The 22,266-nt window shown below is 46.3% G+C and overlaps 1 protein-coding gene across 2 annotated transcripts in view; it reads left to right on the top strand.

Moving 5' to 3' along the window:
* The window catches only part of DPYSL2 (dihydropyrimidinase like 2), a 48,911-nt gene that overhangs the window by 23,098 nt on the left and 3,547 nt on the right, over positions 1-22,266 (top strand). For both annotated transcript variants that reach the window (XM_061472472.1, XM_061472473.1), the window contains exons 4-13: positions 6,496-6,660; positions 7,095-7,156; positions 8,216-8,296; positions 9,147-9,215; positions 13,360-13,480; positions 16,850-17,006; positions 17,169-17,310; positions 17,531-17,701; positions 20,478-20,657; positions 22,077-22,242. In XM_061472472.1, coding sequence (XP_061328456.1) covers positions 6,496-6,660; positions 7,095-7,156; positions 8,216-8,296; positions 9,147-9,215; positions 13,360-13,480; positions 16,850-17,006; positions 17,169-17,310; positions 17,531-17,701; positions 20,478-20,657; positions 22,077-22,242 — 1,314 coding nt within the window. The remainder of the gene's footprint in view (positions 1-6,495; positions 6,661-7,094; positions 7,157-8,215; positions 8,297-9,146; positions 9,216-13,359; positions 13,481-16,849; positions 17,007-17,168; positions 17,311-17,530; positions 17,702-20,477; positions 20,658-22,076; positions 22,243-22,266) is intronic.

Consider the following 22,266-nt stretch of genomic DNA (forward strand, 5'->3'; position numbering starts at 1 on the left):
GTATTAGCATGGTAAATGCTGTTCTATGCAGAGTGTTGTTACTCTTCGAATAATCTCTTCATTTAATACCTTTTCTTGAAGGGAAAAAGCCAAGCAATGAAATAATGTGGGAATAAATCCCCACTGAAATTCAGAGCTATGAAGTCTGATTGCTGGGTCCAGGATGTTAAGAAAATTCTTCATTTGACTTCTCATTACCTTCAAGTGTATCAGCCTAGGTACGTCAGCTGTGGTAACCTTAAAAGGGATCTCATTGCTGTCCTTTCTTGTCCTAGATCACAAACATGACCTGGAGTGTGGTTTAGAAGGAGAACTGGGTATGAAATCAGAACATAGGAGATGGGAGGCTCTTGCAGGTTACTTGGTTTGGGATTTTTGAGCTCAGAAGCAATGCTGAGGTCTCTTTCTAGCCTGAACTGATGCAGAGCTGCTGGGCGGGCAGTTGTGCTTCAGTACTTGAAGCAGAAGCGTTACTGCTGCGAGGCTTGACTTGTGAACAGCTTTGTTACTGGATAAGGCAGCTTTTGGTAGCTCTGCATGTAAAAGGGGCATGATAAATAACTACTAGTAGCAGGTACTGTGGTATTTTACCAGCTGAGAGTTTGAAGTCTCTGGATGAAATAAGGTCCATGATTATGGGATAATCTGTGAAGCTTCTTGGGTCAGTCAGGGGCCTGACTTTCAGTTCATGTCTATTGAGTTTATTCCGCTCACTTTCATAGCATTATTCCCAGTTCACACCAGTGCCAGGAGAATACTGTTGCAGTCATAGAGTAGCAACAACTCCAGACTTCTAAGCAGGGAGCTGTGCAATTACCAGGGCTGAATTTAATTACAACCTCTCAATAAAATGCCTTGTGACAGAATGTACAACTCAATAAATTCAGCAGATTTCATCACATGCAGTTGCTGTGGAGATTAAGTAGTATTAAACAGGCAGATGTGTTTATGGTGATCTAGCTGCTATTTAAAGTTTTGGGTAGGGAAATCTGCCTGCTAACAGTTAAGCTTAAATGCTAAGGATTTTCACCTTATAAACTCCTTTTAAACAATAGGCACATTTAATGCTAGTAGGAGCAGGAAATAATGTGCAAAACTGCAGTTTATAATAGCAACTGGAGCCCTGCATACAGGGTTTTATTGCACATACAATTTTTGTAACATCTGACCCTCATTCACATTTATATTGTCCATATCAAATAGCTTTTCTCTTCCCTGGTAGTGATGTTCTTTATCTGAAGCCCGAGAAGAATTTCATGCATGCTTTAGATGACACATAATTAAACCAGTTGAAAAAGACCTTTTAGAAGGGAAAGATGGAATCAAGAGCTATTAATAGAAGCTGCAGGAAGGGGCTGTGAGCAAGCCAAGGCCTGCTCCAGTGAGGCAGGATGCAAAAGAGAAAAACCTGCACATGCCACAATACCAGGAAGCTATAAACCCCGTTAATCCCCACCCATGAGGACATCATCCAAAACCTAAAGGTTTGTTTTCAAGGCACGGCTAAGAGCTGAATTCAGTTCTCTCACTGAAGCAATAATTTCTCCTGAGCTTAGTGAGGAGTCAAAAATATAAAGGCATGGCTCTTCAGCTGCATTTTTGAGAGCTTCCAAGTGCCAGAGGGAGATTACATGGGATTTTTTATGGCTTCAGTCTCAAAACACCCTGCAGGCTGCTGGTTAAATTCCCCAGTCTTCTGTGTTTGGTCCCTCATGCCCATGCAGAATAGCTGCCTCTGTCCTCAAGCTGGGCACTTGTTCAGGGTCTGTGTGAGAGCCACAGCTATCTCCCTGCTTTGTACAAGTTCTCCAGGACCAGAAAGCCACAGTCTATCTGAGTTGGTAAAAGGAAGCCAAGATGTGATGCAGTGTTCTAGAAAGCCACAGTTTAGGGCTGAGATGGGCACCATTTTAAGTGTGCTCTGCAGCTGGTGATTTGATAAGGTTTTAAAGTAAGGGAGGAGGTACAGCAGCTGAACCTTTAATGGATGCACTAGCCAGTGATGTGATCAGTAAATGCTAGTGCTTTATAAACTGGTCCTTTTGCTTCTCCTACCCTACTTAGTTTTTTCATCCTCATGTTAAAACAATGCTTTATTTTCCCTATACTTGGAAAGTTCTGTTTAAATCAATTCCTCTCAGTTTTTGCCTTCCCCTTTCATTTAACACTGTCTGTCTGATGCACTGGGGGGTTTTATTTCTCCCCACCTCCCAGCATTCATCCATTTGGGCTCACTGGACACATAGCATTTCAGTGTGGCTGGATGCCAGCTTTGGTATATTAAAGCCACACAGATAAGCTAACAGCGGTTAGTGGTGTTGTCTCACTCCAGCTTATTGTCTGCCTTTAATCTTGAGCCGATTAATCTGTCCAAGGAGGAGTGAAGGATCATGAGCAAGGCAGACTCATGGATGATGGGTGGGTGGGAGCTGAAATACTTGGAAGTTAAGAGCAGATGCACCTAGTAAGCAGTGTGAAACCGTATGGAATGAAGGGAGAGCGAAACCAGACACATCAGAGGGGTAATTAAGAGTCTTAGTGTGGCTGGAACAGTGGTGGGTATGCAGGTGCTCAGATCCCACTGCCTTCCAAAGGGAGGGGAAGGCTCAGTTTGTCTGGGAAAGAGCTAAACAGACTGTGCAGTAATTCTGGACTCTTGTCAGGATTTTACCAAGGGAGAGCCTGGATGATCTGTAAAATACAAAATCCTTTTCTGCTATTTTTCTGTAACAGCAGCTACTTTGCTGATGCGAGCAGGCTTGCTGCTAAGCCACAGGCTGTTGCTTTTTTGGATTCTGCATCTCAGAAGGTTAAAAGAGAAATCCGCAGAATGTTTTGTGTTCAGAGCTGAGAAACCACTGTAATCCTGACCTTGTCTCTGCCATGTAACTTGCTGGGAGTGATGTTAAATAAGGAGAACCATTAGGATCAGGGCTGAAATTTAGGGAGCCACTACAAGGACCACAAGCTCCTTAGTTCCTCCTTTGAAGGTTTCAGTGCTGATGAAGTGATACTGAAATGATCTTTCCCTTTCCTCTTTTTTTTCTTCACTTTGTTTCTGGTTTTGGAGTCAGCTTTGAGCTTAAACTGAGCTGGCAACTTCCTTTTCAGACCTCAGCAGCTGACATCATTTGTACAGCAATAATCAACAAAAGGAAGAAAACATCTGGGCTTGGAAGCATGAAGACATCAAGGCTGTAGTGGTCTGGAGAATAAAGGGGTGACAGCAGTCTTGTTTGCGACAGTTTGTCTTGAGTATGTCGTGCAGACATGAAGGCACTCCAGTGGCTGCAGGAATTGAACATTCCTGGTTTCTGAGATGAAGGGACAAAGGATGGGGCAGTAAACTGTTGGGTTCCCTAGGGAGAAGTGGGTCAGTGAGGTCAGGACAGCATGCTGCTTTCTGCCTGGGAAGCCTCCAGGGTAGTCTCCATGGCTGGGTTTGCTGCGTGCTCCGGTGGGTCAGAAGACCTTGTGTCCATGGTCCTGTGGCAGATCATACCCAGGGGTCATCCTGGGCACCTAGGGCTGTGGGAATGCAGCGGATGGAGCTTTCATCGGCTGCTTTGCAGTGCTCTGAAGCACAGGGACCTTAAAGAAAAAGCTTTTTGTTTTACTCTGAGCTCATGAGCTGTGCCTGAGGACTGGAAGGAGAACTTCCTCTGAGTTGCATGTGGGCGATTCCTTTCCATACCAATAGGCAGGAGTAGTTGCAATGCTCAGTTCTTTTAACAGCAGGCGGAGAATCAATCTCTGCTCTTCTCCTTTAAAAGGATCTAGGCTCATTCTCACTAATTTGGGCTCCTAAAAACCCCAACCCTCACATGTAGGGATGTAGGCCATGATCTTGACCCCTTCCATTGTATCAAGGGATGGTAAAATTGAGGAGACATTTGCATTTGTGTCTGAATTGCCTCTAGGCTAACACTTAGGATTACATGCAGCTTCCTCATGTCTCAGCATCTACTGCTTCTGCCTCACCTGTGGCAACACAGCTTTCTTCCTGCTCTGGGACGCTCTGTATCAGGTCCAGGGATGTCCTTCTCACTATCTTGTGTTATGCTTTATGATGTTGCTCCTTCCTACAGTCTCTTTGGACCAGTTAAATCACAGGCTTTGGAAAACTGCTGCTTTAACTTGCACATTCAGGCCTTCTTGATGACTTCTTCTATGTAACCATAACAGAGTGGTTGATCAGTAATATGTGGCTGGCAGAAAGCTGCTATGGAAACAAACTGTATTCTGTTTTGGTGAGGATGATGGGTGATTTGGCTATCAGGGAGCTCGAGGGAGCTGCTATGAGATGTATCAGCAGCACAGCTTCCATATGAGATATTCCTAATCCCCAGAGTTGATTTTCTTGCACATATGCAGCACTACCTCCATCCCTTATCCTTATTGTAACCAGCTGTGGTTTGACTTCGTTAAGGATCTGATAGAGCTCCCTTACCCCCTCTCCCACTCCCTCCACAAGCTGCCATTAGTCATACTTGGGCAGTGCATGAAATAAGACGGTGATAAAGCTCTGATCCTAGACACCAGAGTCATTCCTAGGGGCTCCACTGTGTTAACCCCTTGGTGTCTCCAGGCAGGATTTCCTAATGCCCGTAGCCATGTATCATTTTGGGCTAACAGAGCTCTTAGGGCACCTTTTGTCTTAAGTAGAGATGGATTCATTATTGTGATGTGTTGGAGATTAAATGGGCATTTTTTTTGCTTTTGAATTAGCCAGTAAGCTGAGGAAGACAGCTCTGGTGTTGAGGCACAGGCCATTTGTGAAAGCATGGGTTTTCTTTGTGTCCCAATTGTAACACAGAGGGAATGTTATTTTTCTCCTTGGTTTTCATACTGCTTAAGCTAAAGATTAACTTTGGCAGAGTGACAAGGGGCTACGTACTGGCCAAGAAGAAACAATTCAGTCTTGGAAGTTAGTGGAAGGTTTCTGACCACTGGGGAGGAGGAGATCATGGAACAGAAACGGGATGGTTCTTTACAAACAGGCCAGTTTATCATCTGGTTAAATTTGGGTTGCTTCTCCCGAGGGTGGCGAAAAGCACATCCTTGAGCTGATGCCAGTCACCAGGCACATTTCAGAGCTTTCACTCATAGCACAGATCTCTCTGGTGGGCAGGACTCTGCTCTCTGAGCACAGGAAGGCCACCAGCCGCTCCTGAGCCCCTAACCCACTGCTGCTCAAAGCTGCAGCTCTACTGCTGGTGTATCAGCAAGGAACCGCATCACACCCTTCCCTTTGCAGGCTGGCAAAGGGCGAACGCAAGCCTTTTGGAAAAGCACAGATATTTTAACTGCTGTTTTGCTGTCTGTCACGTTGTCACCTTTGCAAGAGGGAGAGAGGGTGGACACAGCTTTGATTCTCCACTGGGAACAAGTAAGGCCCGAAGACTTCATCTCTTATTCCAGCTGTGATGTAGAGCTAGCTGCTGAGCTGCTGGCAGCCCGGATACTCACCAGTGAGGTTAAAAATAAACTGCTTGAATTTCTCTGCTGGTAATTGCAGCAGTTACTTGTGTGATTTGATGTAAGATCAAACGAGGGCTCTGTCTTCCTCAACAGTGCCGGCCCAGTTTGTGACCCCTGAAGTCCCGCAGGCTGTTCCTCCTCTCAGCAGCAGTTCAGTTTCCAAGGTGCTGGCTGGCTGCTTTTATTTCACTGAATGCTCTTCGGATTACTGGCAGGAAAACTAAACCTTCACATCCAAATCTCTTTTACCCTTTGAGGATGTTCTGCACCTGTAGCACTGGGGGAGTATCTTACAGTTGCCTGTGAACCTAGTTGCTGCTGGACTGAATGTGTTAGGCTGGAACAGGGATCACAGTAGGCAGATGCTGGAGGCAAGCAGCATCTTGTGTCAGGGGCGTCTCTCCAGCCACAACAAACTGTTGGTCCTGCTTCTTCCAGTCCTCACGTGTACACTGTTTGTGGAAGGTGTTCTTGGCTGGGATGCATAGCACAAAGTAGCTCCGATCCATGTGGAGATCTTGGTTGACACTGTTGTGTATGTGCCAGCACCTTTACGCTGTTTGGACACCTTTTCTATCAGGTCCAGCAGCACACAGGAGCTGCTTGGACGTGAGGTGCTGATTACTGAAAGCTGCTGACTGCTGCTCACAGGGGATTTTGTCTGTGTCACTGTTCACTTGTCTCCAAACAGGGGAGGGATGTTCATAGAGCTCTGGGCAGCAGTTTGTGTTTGCTGCTGTTAAGAGGGAGTTCCATTTGCTCCATTCACAAACAATTGCAGTGCACGGGCTGTAGTAATTGAACTGTTTCCTTCAGCTTCTGCTCCATCATCAGCTTCCTGGCTGCACTCTCAGGTGTGGGACTTTAGAAACCAAGTCTTGCAAACTCAGGTATTTTAAGGGCAAGGGGATGTCTTCTTTTCACAGCAGCCTCTGCAAAGCATGCTCTCTGTCTCGGATATCCAGGAAAGCCGCTGCACCGGCCATTTACCAGTGCTTTGGTTGTCTTTCCCAGTTGATCATGTGGTTCCTGAGCCAGGGACCAGTTTGCTGACTGCATTTGACCAGTGGCGAGAATGGGCAGACAGCAAATCCTGCTGCGACTACTCTCTGCATGTGGACATCACTGAGTGGCATAAAGGTGTGCAGGAGGAGATGGAAGCTCTGGTTAAAGATCATGGTAAGTTCAGTTATTGAAAGTTAAGGAAAGCCTTTCCCCTCCTTACGTTTTAGGACTGCTTCCCCTATTTTTAGGACTGGTTCTTGTGAAGTATTTCACTTTTACATCCCAATAGAGCTGACTGGGGCCCTGACATTAACTTGGCCCATTCCAGCTTCTCATGAAGGTTTGGACAGTTGCTGGTGTAGAGGGCTCAGGGGATGCACCCTGGTGCCACATGGTGGAGGAGATCCTGGCCTTATGCTGTGATCTGCTTGAGAGTCCGTGTGTGTGCACGCACATGTGTGTACGCGTTTCACAGCAGGGTCATTTATTTGCCTACCCATCATTTCTGCTTCGTGGTGGGCTGATTGAGGGGGATATCTTCTGTCTGTGACAAGCAGTGTGGTTTATGTTGCTTTATCTGTGCCTGCAATTTGCTCTCTTTCTCCCAGGTGTGAACTCCTTCCTGGTGTACATGGCTTTCAAAGATCGCTTTCAGCTGACTGATTCTCAGGTAGGAAGGCTTAATGTTGGCATGCTTCTGTCACTGCAGGCTGGGCACTGCTTTATATAAGGGTTTAGTTTCAATACACTGGGATCTCATGTTCTCTTCTGGCTTCAATCTTTGTATGTGTAACAGTGCCTAAGATTTGCAGCAGTGCCCAGAGCTCTGGTTGGAAGGTTGTTTTCTTAACAAAAAATACCCCAACCAACAGCAAACCCTGAAAGCAATGGCAAAGCCCTCACTGGGAGAGATAGGAGGTTTCATTCCAGCTCCTTTGGTGTGGAAGCAGTGGCAGTTTTATAAATTGCTGCTTTATGCCTAGGCACAGGGCAGGACAGGGATATCTCTGGAATAAGTACTCTGTTTTTATCAGCTCAAACTGATCCTGGTCCAGAAGTTGGTTTCTGGCCTTAGTGTTAGAATTGTGGGTCCGTAAGAAGGAATTGCTGTTGGCTATTCTGGTGGATACCTTTGGGTACATTTAATTGTGTAGATGGGCAGTTTACATTTCTGAATGTGGGAGGAGAGGAATGCCTGGGAGTCTGGAACAGTGGAGAAGGCAGTGGTGGGTGACAGTTATCTCTAATGACTCTGGTAAGCATTTTAATGAGTGGCCATTAACGCAGCTCAACCTGAGCCCTCTCAGGGTGCGAAATCACACTGCTTCTGTCCCAGGCAGTGAGAGGAGTGAGTACAGGTTCTCCATGGAAATCAGTGAAGGCACAGAAAAGGTACAACCCTGTGAGCTCTTAAATCCCCTCCAGCTGTAGGCATGTGCAGTTACTGTTTCTTTCTCCAGTGTGTCCCATATACCAAACCTGTCTTTTAAATAGTGCGTGTTTGCCATATATCAGTAGCATCCAACTCTATGGGTTGAGAAATTCAGTTATAGGCAGGAAAATGGATCATACCTATCCAGAAAACCCCATCTTATATTTCTTAATGCTTCTCTTTCTCTTTTCCAGTCATCAGAATTCAGTATGCTGAAGGAGTCTGGAGTGTTTATAATAGGTGTGTACCTGGGTGTACACTCGGGGTGTATTGTAATGTGTGTTTTCTCTCCTCCAGATATATGAGGTCCTGAGTGTGATCCGGGATATTGGCGCGACAGCTCAAGTGCATGCTGAGAACGGTGACATCATTGCTGAGGTATGGGATGTTTGTTCTGTGGATTATTAACTTCAAAAAGCTGGGAGGAGGGATTGGAACTCTTCATTCCTCCTTTGCAAACAGAAAATCACCACGACTTTTAAAAGCGTGACATAGGTGGATCAAGGATGTAAGCAGAGTGGGGCATCAAATCTTACCCCCTCCATTGCTACTGAGAAAGCAGGTTTTTGTGGCAGTGGTGGGTATTGGCCACCTCTGCCTTTCTCCCCGTAAGTGAAAGATGGTATCTGGCTGTGAATGTCACTGTGTGCAATAAAATGTTCTGCAGAAACTGAGACCAGGTAGTGTAGGAAGGGAAATAGCTTCATACAGTACCCAAGATGATGATGTTTGGGATCTGTTTATGCTTTAAACAGCAGCAAAGAAATGTCAATAATGTATTTGATTTAATCGGATCTTTAGCTCATTTTATACGTTACGTTTCATTGTCTGACTGGGGAAGAGCCCACCCAAGTCTTTGAGCCCCGTTGCCTGCAGTTGCAGGATGCTATTTCTCATGAGATACCGTCTCGCTGTGTCTTGGGGATTATTTACAGACACAAATGAGCAGTGGAAGTTGAGGGGCTCTGAACCCAGGGTCAGGCAAATCAAAATAAAAGGTTTCTCTGACTTCCTGTGAACAAATCAGCAAGGGTTTTGTGAGCTCTGGTTATTCTCAGCAAGGGAAGTTGGACAGGACTCTGGTTGGAAGGCCCTTATGTAAAGCCCTATGTGATTATTAGCTAGCACAGATGCCTAGGATCCCACTTGTACCTCTTTCAAACAGCTGTGTTTGCTGCAAGAAGAAATGCAGGTTGCTTTAAATCTCTTTTTGTTCTCTCTCTCTTAGGAACAACAAAGGATCCTGGAACTGGGAATCACAGGTCCTGAAGGGCATGTGTTGAGCAGACCTGAGGAGGTGAGGACTTTACTGCTGTTGCATTTACTCCCCCAGTTTATAACATTTCTGCATTGCCATCAAATACTTCACATTGGGGTAAATGTGGCTGGAAACACGAATTCATCCTGGTTGTAAGCATTGTTGCTGCATGGGGTAAGGGAGGAGGCTAAGACACTTCTAAGGACTAACTAATAACTAATCCCTTCTGCAGACTAACTGCTGTGGGTATTTAAGAGGAACTGAGGAGCCCTCTCAGTACTGGAGAAGGGGACGTCTCCAGGGAGTAGTTCATCCAGGCCAAGATCTGATTCACCCTCTGGAAAGCCTTTTCTCTTTCTGTTGGTGACCTGAGATAGTCTAGAAAGACTGCTCATGCATCAGGTATCTCAAGTGAGGTTTGAACCACAGAGCGCCATGATAAGCAGTTGAGCCACAGAAAGCTGTTGGTGCTTAGCACATCTTCAGTTCAGCCTTTTGATAGCCCAAACTGGAATCCTGCATCAGGAGATGCAGAAGTTGTTGAACCTGAAGCACAGGTAAAGCACAGTCTTCCTGAATCACCAATTCCTTGATTCAGATGCTGCACAGGAACACTTTAAGATGGAGTCCCTGAACAATTGCATGTTCTCATTGATGATGTTGATCTTTATGGAGCTAGACCCTGGAGCTCTTGTAGTTTCCCATCACTTTCAGTTGAGTTTGGCATGACCAAAGACATCTGATTCTGGTTTTATGTAGGCAGCGTTTTGCCATCGACTGTTGCCAGGTTTGGTTGGTTGATGAGCATTTTGCTCATGGATTTTTTTTTACACCAAGGGACTCAGTGGTTTGCTGAAGGCACAGAAAGTATGTACCCGAGAGGGGAGCTAACTCATAGAACCATAGAATGATTTGGGTTGGAAGGGACCTTCTCACGTCTTGGCCCAGCACTTAAATATAGTTAACCTTCATACTTCCCCATTGATTTCTCAAGGGTCAGGTACCCCAAGCACTACCTCTAAGTCTTTAAAATAAATCTCCAGAATAAGAAAGAACCTAAAACCTGGTTTTCACGTGGGTTCCCACTGCAATCTTCTTACCTAGTCTTTCAGTATCTCTAAGCTAGGCATCTCGTCATGGCATTCTGGGTTTGTGAAGTCCATCTGCTACGTAGAAGCTGTTCTTCTTGTCCCCCAGAGATGCTGGGGCTTTGCTGACTGCCAGATGTGGCAGCTGGAAGCTGGGTGTGTGAGATCATCCACACGTGCCCCTCATGTTCCCTCTCTGTTTCCTCCCCTTGGTTCAGACAAGCAGCATCCAGAGACATTTCAGGAGGGTTATAAATCACCCAGTTGCTTCACGCAGAAAAAAAACGCTCAACTTGGGCAGTGTGTGAATCCTCACAGTAATTTGTGTTTGGCTCCAGGAACTGGGAGGTTTTGCTTCCTGAACTTGGGAGCAAACACTTGCACTGAGCTTTCCACCCACCCCTGCGTTATTGTTTCATACATACTTGTTGGCTTGCATCAGGAGAGTGGGAACAGATGCTGACCTGACACTTGGGGCTCATCTGTGGAGCACCCCTTAACTTCCATTAACTTCAAAGGAAGGCTGCTTCTTACCTTAGAGTGTCTGGCCATCAAACTAGCCAAGTCTTGTCTGGCTACTTCAAAGCTCGTCCTTAGTGGAATGGGAGCTTTGAGGTGGTTCCCCAGCTCGGTTGGGTCGTTACATCTGTGTAGAAATGTGTTCTTTCCCAGTGCAGCAAGGAAGGCTGCCTGAGGACACGTGGCTGCCTCAGCTGGGGATCAGTAAAGCCTCTTCCCAGTGTCTCTGGGCAGGCTCTGTGCAGCTGAACTCAGCTGTGCTGTCTGCCCCGAGTGGAACCGTTTGCTCCAAAATTCTCCTCCTTGAAAGTCACAGGCAACAGGGCAGGAAGCGATGTCAGCTGCTTCCCTCCCTCCTCCTCCACTGCGGGAGTAACTATTAAAACCATACAACTCCCTTTGAGCTGGCTGCTGATAAAGGCCAGATTCTGAGGGAGGCAGCAGACCTATAATTCCTGTTGACTCCCAATAGAATCATAGAATGCTTCAGGTTGGTACGGACCTTAGAGCTCTTCAAGTTCCAACCCTGTGCCATGGGCAGCAGGGACACCTCACACTAGAGCAGGTTGCTCCAAGCCCTGTCCAGTACAGCCTTGAACACTGCCAGGGATGGGGCAGTAGGAGTGGATGTTTCTTGGTGTTCCTCCAGGATGCTGGTAACACTGGAATTGGCTTTTCATGCTGCCCTTTATGGAGTGTGTAGCCTGTCCTAAGGACTTTATGATGGCTGTCACCGTACTGAAGGGCCGCTTATTTCAGACCTCCACCTACAGCAAACTAGCAGGAGTTGTTGAACGAGTCTAAAGGATTTATTAAATCCAACCTCCCACTCAATGCATTGCGACTGAGGTCAGAGTGAAGCACTCAGGGTCTGGCCGTGTGTGTTTATGTCTTGGAGCATTCACATCTTCTGAATTCCCAGGTTGAATTAAGGCTTAAGTTTCACTGCTGACTCATGGGCTTGGCTTGCTCACCTCAGTAACCTGTGTTGAGCCAAGGTGACAGGATTCAGCACATTATTCCAGCCAGCAAAGGGAGCCTTAATTCAGACCCCACTCTCCGGTCAGCATCACCCATCAGTTTGTGGAAAGCTCTCCCCTCATAGCTCAGATCATTCTGTGATGACTTGTCGGAGCCATCCATCATTCCTTGTTTTTATTTCAGCCACAAAAACGCTGGAAGCACAAGCAGTCCCAGTGCTGCAGGAAATGTCTGTCTCTTTTTTCCAAGAGAACTGCTGTGCTAGGGCTTCTGCTGCATACTGGTAATTGCAAACATTCCCCTTTGGACTAGTCCTTGGGTTATTGTTATGTGCCTGTCACCATAGCATCAGGGCACAAGGCATGAATTCAGCAGCCTTGTCCTCTTCTGTGCAAGAAAATGTTCTCCTCCTGCTTATCACTTGCTCAGATGCCTTTTGGTCACAAGTCTGGAGGTGTGTGTTGTTTCACCCCTGCTTTGCAAGTGGGGAAACTAAGGCACGGGATGGAAACAGTGACAGAGCTGTGCACAGGCCGGCATTAAATGGGCAGTTTGCAAACAGATGCCATTGCCTGGAAGCATTGGTCTGTCTGAGTTCTCTCCTTGTCTCTCAGGAGGGACAAGAATGCTTTTCTTGGCTTTTCCTTTCAGCCTCTGTCTTCCCAGCAAGTGCTGCTGGCTGGGGCATACTTGAATCAAATGGCCTGGAAGAAACACCCTTCCTTGCAGCCTTTTCCATTTGCATAGGGCAACTGGGCCAAAAAATGTCCCCTTGTGTCCATCACCCAGCCTGGGGAGGGTTAGTCGCCAGCTCTGGAGTGGTGACAGGAGCCTCTTGCATTTGGGAATCAGGAGTCTGATTGTCTGGGTTTAAGTTCCTCTGTTGTTCACCTGGAAAACGTCAGTGGTATTGCAGGCTCAGTTCTCCATGGCAGTAGGCACTGTGAGCATTACCCTGCTGTTAAATCTGTCATCTGGGCTGCTTTGATGAGGATGTGTGATCCATAAAAGCCTGCAGAGTGATGACGTTCATTCTGAGGCTGTAGTTATAAAGTGACCCTTAGTCTCACTGAGGTTATCTCTCTACACATGCAAGAAAAAGTACTTGATTTATGGGGTGGTTCACACTCTGTCAGATCCCAAGCCAGTTATTGTAGTGCAGGGTACAATTTAGGAGGCTTGTTTGCAAACGTGGCTTACCAGAGTATGTGGCACAGCATCCCTCTTCCGTGTGGGCTGGAGCATGAACAGTTCTGCTGAGTCAACAGTTAGTTGCTTATTTTTGTCTAGGCTAAAGAAGGGGCTTAGTCATTCTGACCTTGAGCACCTGGAGTGTTACCTTAGGACTTAAGTCTGCTTGAAACAGCCTGGGAGAAAAGGTAGTAATGAGAGAGGACTACAGCTTGAGGTCATTGTGATTGTCGTGGTTACACTGTCTCGGAATTGGAGAGGTGGAAAAGGAGAGAGGAAAGTCTCTCATCCCAGCCCTGCACACCCTGTTTTCCCATGAAAGCAGAGGCTGTGGCCCTTGGAAGGTGACTGGGATATGCTAACACATGGAATGGTGCTAACTTACTGCTGACTTGGTTTCTCAGGTGGAAGCGGAGGCTGTGAACCGGGCAATAACCATCGCCAACCAAACCAACTGCCCCCTTTATATCACCAAGGTGATGAGCAAAAGTGCTGCTGATGTCATTGCTCAAGCCAGGAAAAAGGGTAAGTTATTTCCCTTGGATGGAAGCGCCCTATTAGCTCATGCAGTTCAACTTCTTGCCAACATTAGCTTCATCCCTACAGGAAAGGATTCTTTTTCCAGTGTTATCATCCAGGCTCTTTTTTAACAGTCCCAAGCAACTGGTTCTGTCTCATCTCCTACAGATGTGTATTCAGTGGTCATATTAGTGCCAGGAGCTGTTCAGCCTAGAGCTTCTCTCTTCACACTCATCTTACCACATTGAGCCATGTACCTTCATTATCACAGAGTAATTCCATGCTGGCTCCGTTTAACGAATCCCCCTAGAGGCTGCAAGCTGTGTCTTCCTTCCAGCTGCACTGGTCTTTTGAGCTGCTTCCTGGGATCAGAAGTGATTCCAAAACTCCTGATGGAGGTCTTGACTCACAAGCCCTGCTGGATTCAGCTGGAGTAGTGTCGTGGTAACCAAAGAGGCTACTGATTCCAGCTGTTCACTGTGCTCCTTGCCTGGGAGATAGATACTCCTCACGTGCTGTAATTCACAGCCTGGCATCCAAACATTAATTGGGATCAGTAGTCTGAGTTAGGCTGGGAATTGCAGTCACCTCTGATAACTCTGCCTGAGGATGCTGGAGGTTGCAAGACTCAGATGTGCCGTGGATGATGCTGCCTTGTGTCTCTTCTCTGTGACTGATGTCTGTGAGGGAGCTTCTCTGAAGTGATGCAGTAGCTTCTCCAGGGTCCTCACCCTGCTGTGTTGCCCCAAGGAGCAAGGGTTATAGAGCCCAGTGAGCGCCTGTCTCCCTGCTTTATTCTGTGACTAACCCCTTCATTTCTATTTAAAGCAGCTCTGAGTGGGTGAGTAAGCAGGAGGGATGATTTTCCCCCTTCTTCCCTCTGAAGGATTGGATTTAATTTTATGCAGTCTGAATAAGCCTGAATGGATATACAAATGACATCACTTTCCATCTGGGTGTTTGGTGCGAGAAGAGCTTATTTCCTACCACACAAACACATTTGTGTTTGTCATCGGCTCAGAAGTATTTTGGTCCCATGATTCTTGTTGAATGAGTTCAGAGTTGATGAGGGTGACTGATTTCCAAGGCATCTCTTTCTGTTCATGGCATGAAAGCAGCTCAAGCTGTTTGGGATAAACCTTTCTCTCCCAGCTCCATTAGTGGGGATCATGATGAAATGAGAAGATGTGTTGACACAGCAAAGTGGCTGCCTGTTGCATTACCCCAGTAAACAGCTTGATGTCGTTGTGCAACTCAGTCCTGTAAGTCAGGGAAGCATCCGTTCCTTTTCTAGGTAATGCACTGGAGAGACATGCACCATAGGGATGGATCATCAACAAGACCACCTTCTTGCTATTTGCTTGTCCCCTGAAACCACTAGCTGGCAAGTAGAGAGGGGCATTGGGATGAGACACCATACACTTACATTGCAGAAGCCGTGAAACACAACCTGACTTGGGTGGATGTTACCACAGAATGATCCCAGATGAATGATCCACAGAACTCACTTCATCTCCTGAGTGAACTACAACAGACAGTTTTCATTCAGATTGTGTTTTCTCCTTATAAGGAGAATTTGGGGTATCAATGGCATACCATTCTCTGTTCCTTTTACTTAAATAATTCAATTTAAATGCTGTGCAGTCACCCAACTGGGTAACCCAGGAGGGCCACACACACTGACTTTGCCCTCCCAAGCAACAGAGGAAACATAACTGAAGACTACCCAAGGCGAAAACAAAACAGAATTGACTTGCTAAATGGAAAGGAACAAACATTATTTAAAGCCAGATGTTCCCAGTGGCATTCGTATGGAGGAGGTTCCCTACAGACTGTGTCACTGGCAGATCTGGGAGCTCAAAACATCACTCCCTGCAGAACAATCTTCCCAGTGTATTGGCCCACAACAGGCTTCCCATTAATAGCCAGCGTGTGCTTTGCCTTGTTCTGATTTTGTAACTCTATTTGTGGCAAGTGATGTCAGACATCCTCTTCCTCTGCCGGTGGATCCCCTCGGACAAAGGCTGTTCCTGCACCTCCTGTCCCAGTGTGGTCCTGGAAGCAGCGTGAAGGCAGTTAATGCATCGCTCTGTCTTAGCTAATGTGCTCTTTCGCAGCTAGCTCGAGAGCCTATAGAGCTAAGAGTAGCTCGGGCAATATGGTGAAAGAAAGGTCATATTTTTTCACTCTGCATGGTGAGGTAAGACCCTACTGACCAATTCTGGGGTTGTCTGTGCCAGTCTTTTCTGATTGAAGTATTCAGGGTTAGTGTTTTAACTACCCAAGTGTTTCGCTGGTACAAACACGTGAAGTGCCTGGACTCAGGAGCCAGATGGATGGGCACTTGGAGATTTCGGGAAGGTTGCATTTGGTGAGCAGATCTGTGAGGCTACCAGCTTGCACTGCTTTTGAAGTTGCAGCATCTTGCATCTGCTTGGTGTGCAGATGTCGCTGGTGCATTCCAGCTTGCAAAGTATCGTGGCTGTTCCTTCATGTGGTTCCAAAAACGTTAATGAAGAGGAAGGATGCACTGGTGGTTAGCGCACTGGACAGGGAGTTAGAGGATCCAATTTCATTTCCTGGTTCTGCCACAGATACACCAAGTACCCGTGGGGGAATCACTCAGTTTCCTTGATGCTTCCTCTCTGATGAGTTCTCTCTGTAGGCAGGAAGCTTCCCTGATAGTTTTGTCTGATCTGATCTGTGCACAGAGCTTGCTCCAAGAAACCCAGCCTTGTTAGAGCTTTAAAGCATACACATGTATAAAAGTACTTCTTTCATTCTTTTTCTTCCACATCCCTTGTAGATGAGGCTGGATCTCCTCACACTTACAGTTCCCTTTAGCCTCTTTCACAAGGTTCTTGGCTCAGGGTACAGTACAATGGTTCTTTGCAGTCACCACGTCAAGCACAGTTCATCAGTGCTGACCTCAGCAGTTATGTAAAGGTACTGTGCATGTTTTGCTGCTCCAGGCTCTTAGCAGTAATGGTGTATTTATGATTAACTCAGGTTTTTAGTTGTTTGGCTACTTAGTCTGAGGGACTGATTTTTGCAGTATGCTCAATGTGTCTTTAGAGGTCTCTAGATGCTCGTGAGAACAGCCCCTCAGTAACATAACACGGTTTCTGAGGAGCATTGAACAACCTAGGAGTTTAATCATGTCTGATCATCTGTCATCACTGAATTCAATCCAAATTTATGTCTCTGTGATCACGTACTCAAGAGGAAGTACCAAGAAACCCTGCAGCGTGTGGTGGTGGCATAACTTACCCAACTTGTCCTTCTTCAGAAGCATGCTTTATGCCTGGAAGCCAGGCTGGAGATGCACATTGCTTGGTGCTCACAGTGGATTTGTCTGTATTCCTTGTCCTGTAGGCACTGTGGTGTATGGAGAGCCCATCACAGCCAGCTTGGGTACTGATGGATCTCATTACTGGAGCAAGAATTGGGCTAAGGCAGCAGCTTTTGTTACTTCCCCACCACTGAGTCCTGACCCGACCACTCCTGATTTTCTCAACTCGCTACTGTCCTGGTGAGTAGAGCTCTTTGTGTTCACACAACGTGTGCTTCAACGTGAGGCAAGGGGGTAATAAAAATAACAGCTGTTGTTGCTAGCAAGCAAAAAGCTGGTTTACCTTCAGGAGTAAACCTGTGGCAATAACATATCTTAAATCCCTGTCATTGTCTTCTCCAGTGGAGACCTCCAAGTTACTGGCAGTGCCCACTGCACCTTCAACACTGCTCAGAAAGCTGTTGGGAAGGACAACTTCACCCTGATCCCTGAAGGAACCAATGGAACTGAAGAGAGGATGTCCATCATCTGGGATAAGGCTGTGGTATGTCACATATGTCATAGACTTAGCCTGCAACTAGACATTCAGAACTGAAAGAGCCACATAAGTGTATTGTTATCTCACCCCAGATGTTTGCTATGGTCCTTCTGCTTAAGGTTTTTGCCCCTGTAAAGATTATTTGTAATCTGTTGTGTGGTGAGTTACTTGATTTTGGAGTGGTCCCCACCTGGCTAATGCAGTGACTCCTTTTGTCTTTGTCCAGGTGACTGGCAAGATGGATGAGAACCAGTTTGTTGCTGTGACCAGCACAAATGCAGCTAAAATCTTTAACCTGTACCCACGGAAGGGCCGTATTGCAGTGGGCTCGGATGCTGATCTGGTTATCTGGGATCCCGACAGCGTCAAGACAATCTCTGCCAAGACTCATAACATAGTAAGGATATCTTCTGCTATGTGAGCTCTGCTGCTCATTTCCTCCTCTTTCCCTTCAGTGCCAAGAACTAGGGCTCATGACAACTCAGGGCTTTGTTTTCTCGATGCCTCAAGCCCTCCCTGGTCTTAAACGCAGCGGTGCTCAGTTGTGTGAGCAGAAGGGTTGATGATTTGAGTGCCAGTCTGAAGTCACATGAATACCCAGAGATTCTCCTCAGAGCAAAGAGATTGTCTGCTCTTTCTGAGCTTTGGATGCTTGGATCTGAGCACACAGAAAGCTCTTTGAAGTATCAAAAGACTTCTTATCATGATGTGCCATTTATGACCTGGCTGGCTAGTATGTGAGCTGCCCCTTTTCTAGTTGGGCTTAGCAAAGCTTGTCAGCTTGTGGGCACCTTCGTGGGACATCTGATCCAGATCATTGAGTCTGAGTGGATTTGCACCATGATCTGGCACACGTGTGTGTAGGCATACCTCAACAGGATTTTACTGCCAGTCATCCCAATGTTAGTTGGCACAGGGAGGCACAAGGCAGAACCCAGACTGACCAGACCTTCCCCTTGTTTCTTGTGTATCTTTGTGGTGGCACTGTTAGAGGCACTGTTTGCTTGAGTCCCACAGCTATGTGTCCTGTATCTTACACCCAGCTCCTACAGCAGAAAAGCTGTCCCACCCTGTGGGAAACTGCAGCATGGTCTCAGTGCACAGGGCTGGTTGGAGTCTCCCTGTGACATTCGAGCACTGTGTCGGAGAAAGCAGCCACTGTTTGCATTTGTTGATGATTTGTTTCACTGCTGGCGATGAACCTATGGAATGTTTCCCTGGAAAAACCCTCCTTTTTTCCATGAATGCTTTCATTCACTCTGGAGCTGAAGGAGCAAAATTTCCTTCCACACTTGGATCCCTGGGCACAGGCACAAAGAAACGTTTTTAAAGGCTTGGGTCACTTCCCTGTGACTTAATTTGGTGTCAGAATTGGTCACAGATGGCCTGGATTTATCCTGCCTATGCTTAGACCTCTGAGAGAGGCATCCAGACTAAGAAGTCTGGTCACTTCAGTCACCTTAGAGGTGCTTCTAGACTCATCACACCTCCAGTCTGGAGAAGAATGGATTAGAGGAGGGAGCCCAGGGACATGCTGCTATTAGGTGCCAAATTTAGTGGTCTGAACCTGGGTTTGTGCTTATGAATGGCTCAGAAAGAGATGAAAGTAGCTTGCTGGTTGGAGTATTTGAAAGTCCTTGCCATTGAATGGATTAGGAAATGAATTTAGAGTCTTCAAGCTTGCTAACACATAACTCACAGACTTCATCTTTTGTGGATAAGCTCCAGTACAATCAGGTTTTGCCCTAGATCTGGGCTAGATTGAAGGAGAACCACCTCCACAGTAGAACAGCCACTCAGGAATACTTTATACACTAAGGACTGCAGATCCCCCTGAATCTCTTGCACCATGTAAGAGGCCTCAGCACTCAATGAGCTATTGCCAGAGGCTGCATTTTCAATTGTGCCAAGACTATGGAGGATGGAGAGCTCTCATTTTCAAGTGGCTTGGTTAGGGCTTGAAGGGCTGTCTAGGAAATCGCATCTTTTTACCTTCCACATCCAGCTCTCACCTCTTCCCCTGTCATTGTATCATGTGTTATACCTGGTGTAACACCTGCTGGGGTGTTTTTTCGTGTCTCACACTGCACGTGTGCCTTGTGTTAGAGGAGAAATGGGTACAAGTGATGCCTTTAGAGTCAAGGCATCCTACTTTGGTGAAGTATAAAACAAAAGCCCCTTTGAAAGCCAGGCAGGAGCGGTTGCTGCAACACAAGGAAACATAGTGATTATGTGGCATCAGATGATTGTTTCTTTTTTAAATGCTAGAGCAACATGCAGATATTTTCCAAGAATTCACACTGCTCTTGCCACTGCCTGGCAAGGGAACATTAGGAGCTAGAGAGGAAGATACTGTTGTTCTTGGCACCAGCCTAATATATAACCTTCTGACCAAGCCTCCTCCTTTGCCACAACATTTTGCAGACTGGACCAGGTTCAGCGTCGGTTTAACCACCATTCTAGCTAACTGTAAATCTGCAGTCACCCCTCCCCATACTTACAACACACTCCAAGAGCAAACTCCATCATTCACTCAGTAAAAAAGGCCTGGATTTGCCTCCAAGATGGTCACTAGAGTAGCAGTCCCCAATTAACGTGGTTGTAATGCATCTCAATCCAGGAGGCTTCATGGGTGGGACCATTTACCAGTGATTCCTTTGAAACTTGTTTCTTTCCTTGGTGTAATGTTTCAAATCCTGTTAACTGGGGATGTGCAATCCCATTAGAGTAAAACAAGATTGTCCTGATGGTCCCTGACCCATCAACCAAAACACTGGTGTGAAATACAGCTTTTCAAAATGATTATTTTTAGCATGAAACTTAGATAAAACTTGATTTGATTCCAAAATCCCCATCAATTCAGAAGAGATGGGTGCCTAAATGCATTTAAAGAGGTAGGCTTTGAGATACTCTCATTTGAAGCTGTATTTCCTCTTCATGAATCTTGTTGAAATGGAAATTGTGCATGAGTGAATCCTTAATCAATGTAAACCTATAACAAGGACCAGCCTTTCTATTAAACCACAGCACACACAGCTCAGGTGAATGCTGTTGAGTTTGCTTCTATCTGTCCTTCACATTTTGGCCATTAGCAGGGCTGGTGACTGTTAATTCAAGCACAGCAGGCTTTGCTGGCACGAATATGTTTGCCTCATGTTGTCTTTTTGTTCTAGTCTCTGGAGTACAATATCTTCGAAGGCATGGAATGCCGTGGGTCTCCCCTGGTGGTTATCAGCCAGGGGAAGATTGTGCTGGAGGATGGGAATCTCCATGTCACCGAGGGATCTGGGCGGTATATCCCCAGGAAACCATTCCCTGACTTCGTTTACAAGCGCATCAAAGCGAGGAGCAGGGTGAGTGGAAATGGTTGGATGCATGTTTGTTCTCTCACTGCAACTCCTGAGTTAAAGTGGGTGGAAAACAGACGCTGTCCCCTGGTTCACAGGCACACAGTTCTGCAACAGAAAATGTTCCCTGGATAGGGGCCATATTTATCTCATTCCTCTTTTATTTTTGCTATTCACTTGAGTCACTACAGGAATATGCTTTGACTTGAGCTTGGGTTTTCTGCAAATTGTATTTTTCTGCTCTTTTAAATCTCCTCTGTCTGGGACCCCTCGAGAGAACATGCGTTAGGAACTGTCCAGTTTGGACACGAGTCAGTCTGCAAATAACCCATCAGGCTTCCTCTGTCACAGAAATACAAGGGAAGTTATTGATGGCATTTATCTACCAAACCTTTCAGCAACAATTGAGGATTCTGATTTATTGTTACAGATACGTTATGCTGCTTTCCCTTCTGTCAGGTAGGATCAGATGCTCTTGTCTGGTGACTGGTGAATCACAGGCACAGCCTACTGCCTGATTAAAAGTGAGAATAGTCTATTTTTAAGAGGCTAAAATGGATGGGAAAGTGTTTTTGTAAAATACACCCATTCAGAACAGAAACTGCCTTTTGAGATGCCTTTACTTGGTAAAAACTGGCAGAGGAGATGACACTGAACTCAGCTGTAGCTTTGTTGCTGAGAATTGAAGGTTATTTCTGGATGAAGTCAGATTTCTGGGGAGATGTTTGAAGTCTTTTGATGTTTGAAGTGTTACCCTCTCTTGGACAAAAGCAGAGCTGTGTTAGTTCCTCTGGCCATAGGTGATCTTCACATTCCTTGCAAGTGATCTTTCCTGAATTGTTCTGTTGAAGAAATGGCAAGTTATCCAAATTACGACCTCAGATAACTTAGCTCTGCAGAGAACAGATGTGTGGGTTCTGTTGTGTTCTGGTCTCCCATAGAAATATGTGTCTGACCTATAAATCCAATTGGGCAGCATCTCAACTGGAATAATTGCATTTAACCCAATCTAAAGCTCCCTGGCTGGTGGTGTCAAGCTGGCCTGGCTGCTTTCTGCAGGCCTGCCTCTGTCTCAGCATTGTTATGCTTTTTGGGAATAAGTTGTGTTTTAGAGTTGTCAGGAGCCCTTAATACAACAGCAGGTAGGCTGAGGTCATTAAAGGACAGAACTTGCTGAGCAGGGGACAGACTGGTTCTCTTTAGGCTGCTCACACCAGTTAACAACTAGCTGGAGCCACAGGACTCCAGAGCACCTTTCCTTTTACCCATGCTGCTTCAGGGACCAGCTACCGCCCGAGGATCAGCACGGAGGAGATGATGTTCTCTTTCAAATCCTCTTACCAAAGACAAATCTTGACATGTGTGTCTTTGTCACGACAACATCTGGCCAGCTGTTTAGTTCTGGTCTGACCCTGTGTTTTGCAGCTGGCTGAGCTGCGGGGGGTGCCTCGAGGCCTCTACGATGGACCCGTCTGCGAAGTGTCGGTGACACCGAAGACCGTCACACCAGCGTCTTCAGCCAAGACATCTCCTGCCAAACAGCAGGCCCCACCCGTGAGGAACCTGCACCAGTCTGGATTCAGCTTGTCTGGTACGTACTTTCACAGGGCTAAAG

The sequence above is a fragment of the Pezoporus flaviventris genome, unplaced genomic scaffold (genome assembly GCF_033815535.1).
Source record: "Pezoporus flaviventris isolate CSIRO_AGI_PZ_B2104156 unplaced genomic scaffold, CSIRO_AGI_Pfla_v1 ptg000071l, whole genome shotgun sequence".
NCBI lineage: Eukaryota > Metazoa > Chordata > Aves > Psittaciformes > Psittacidae > Pezoporus > Pezoporus flaviventris.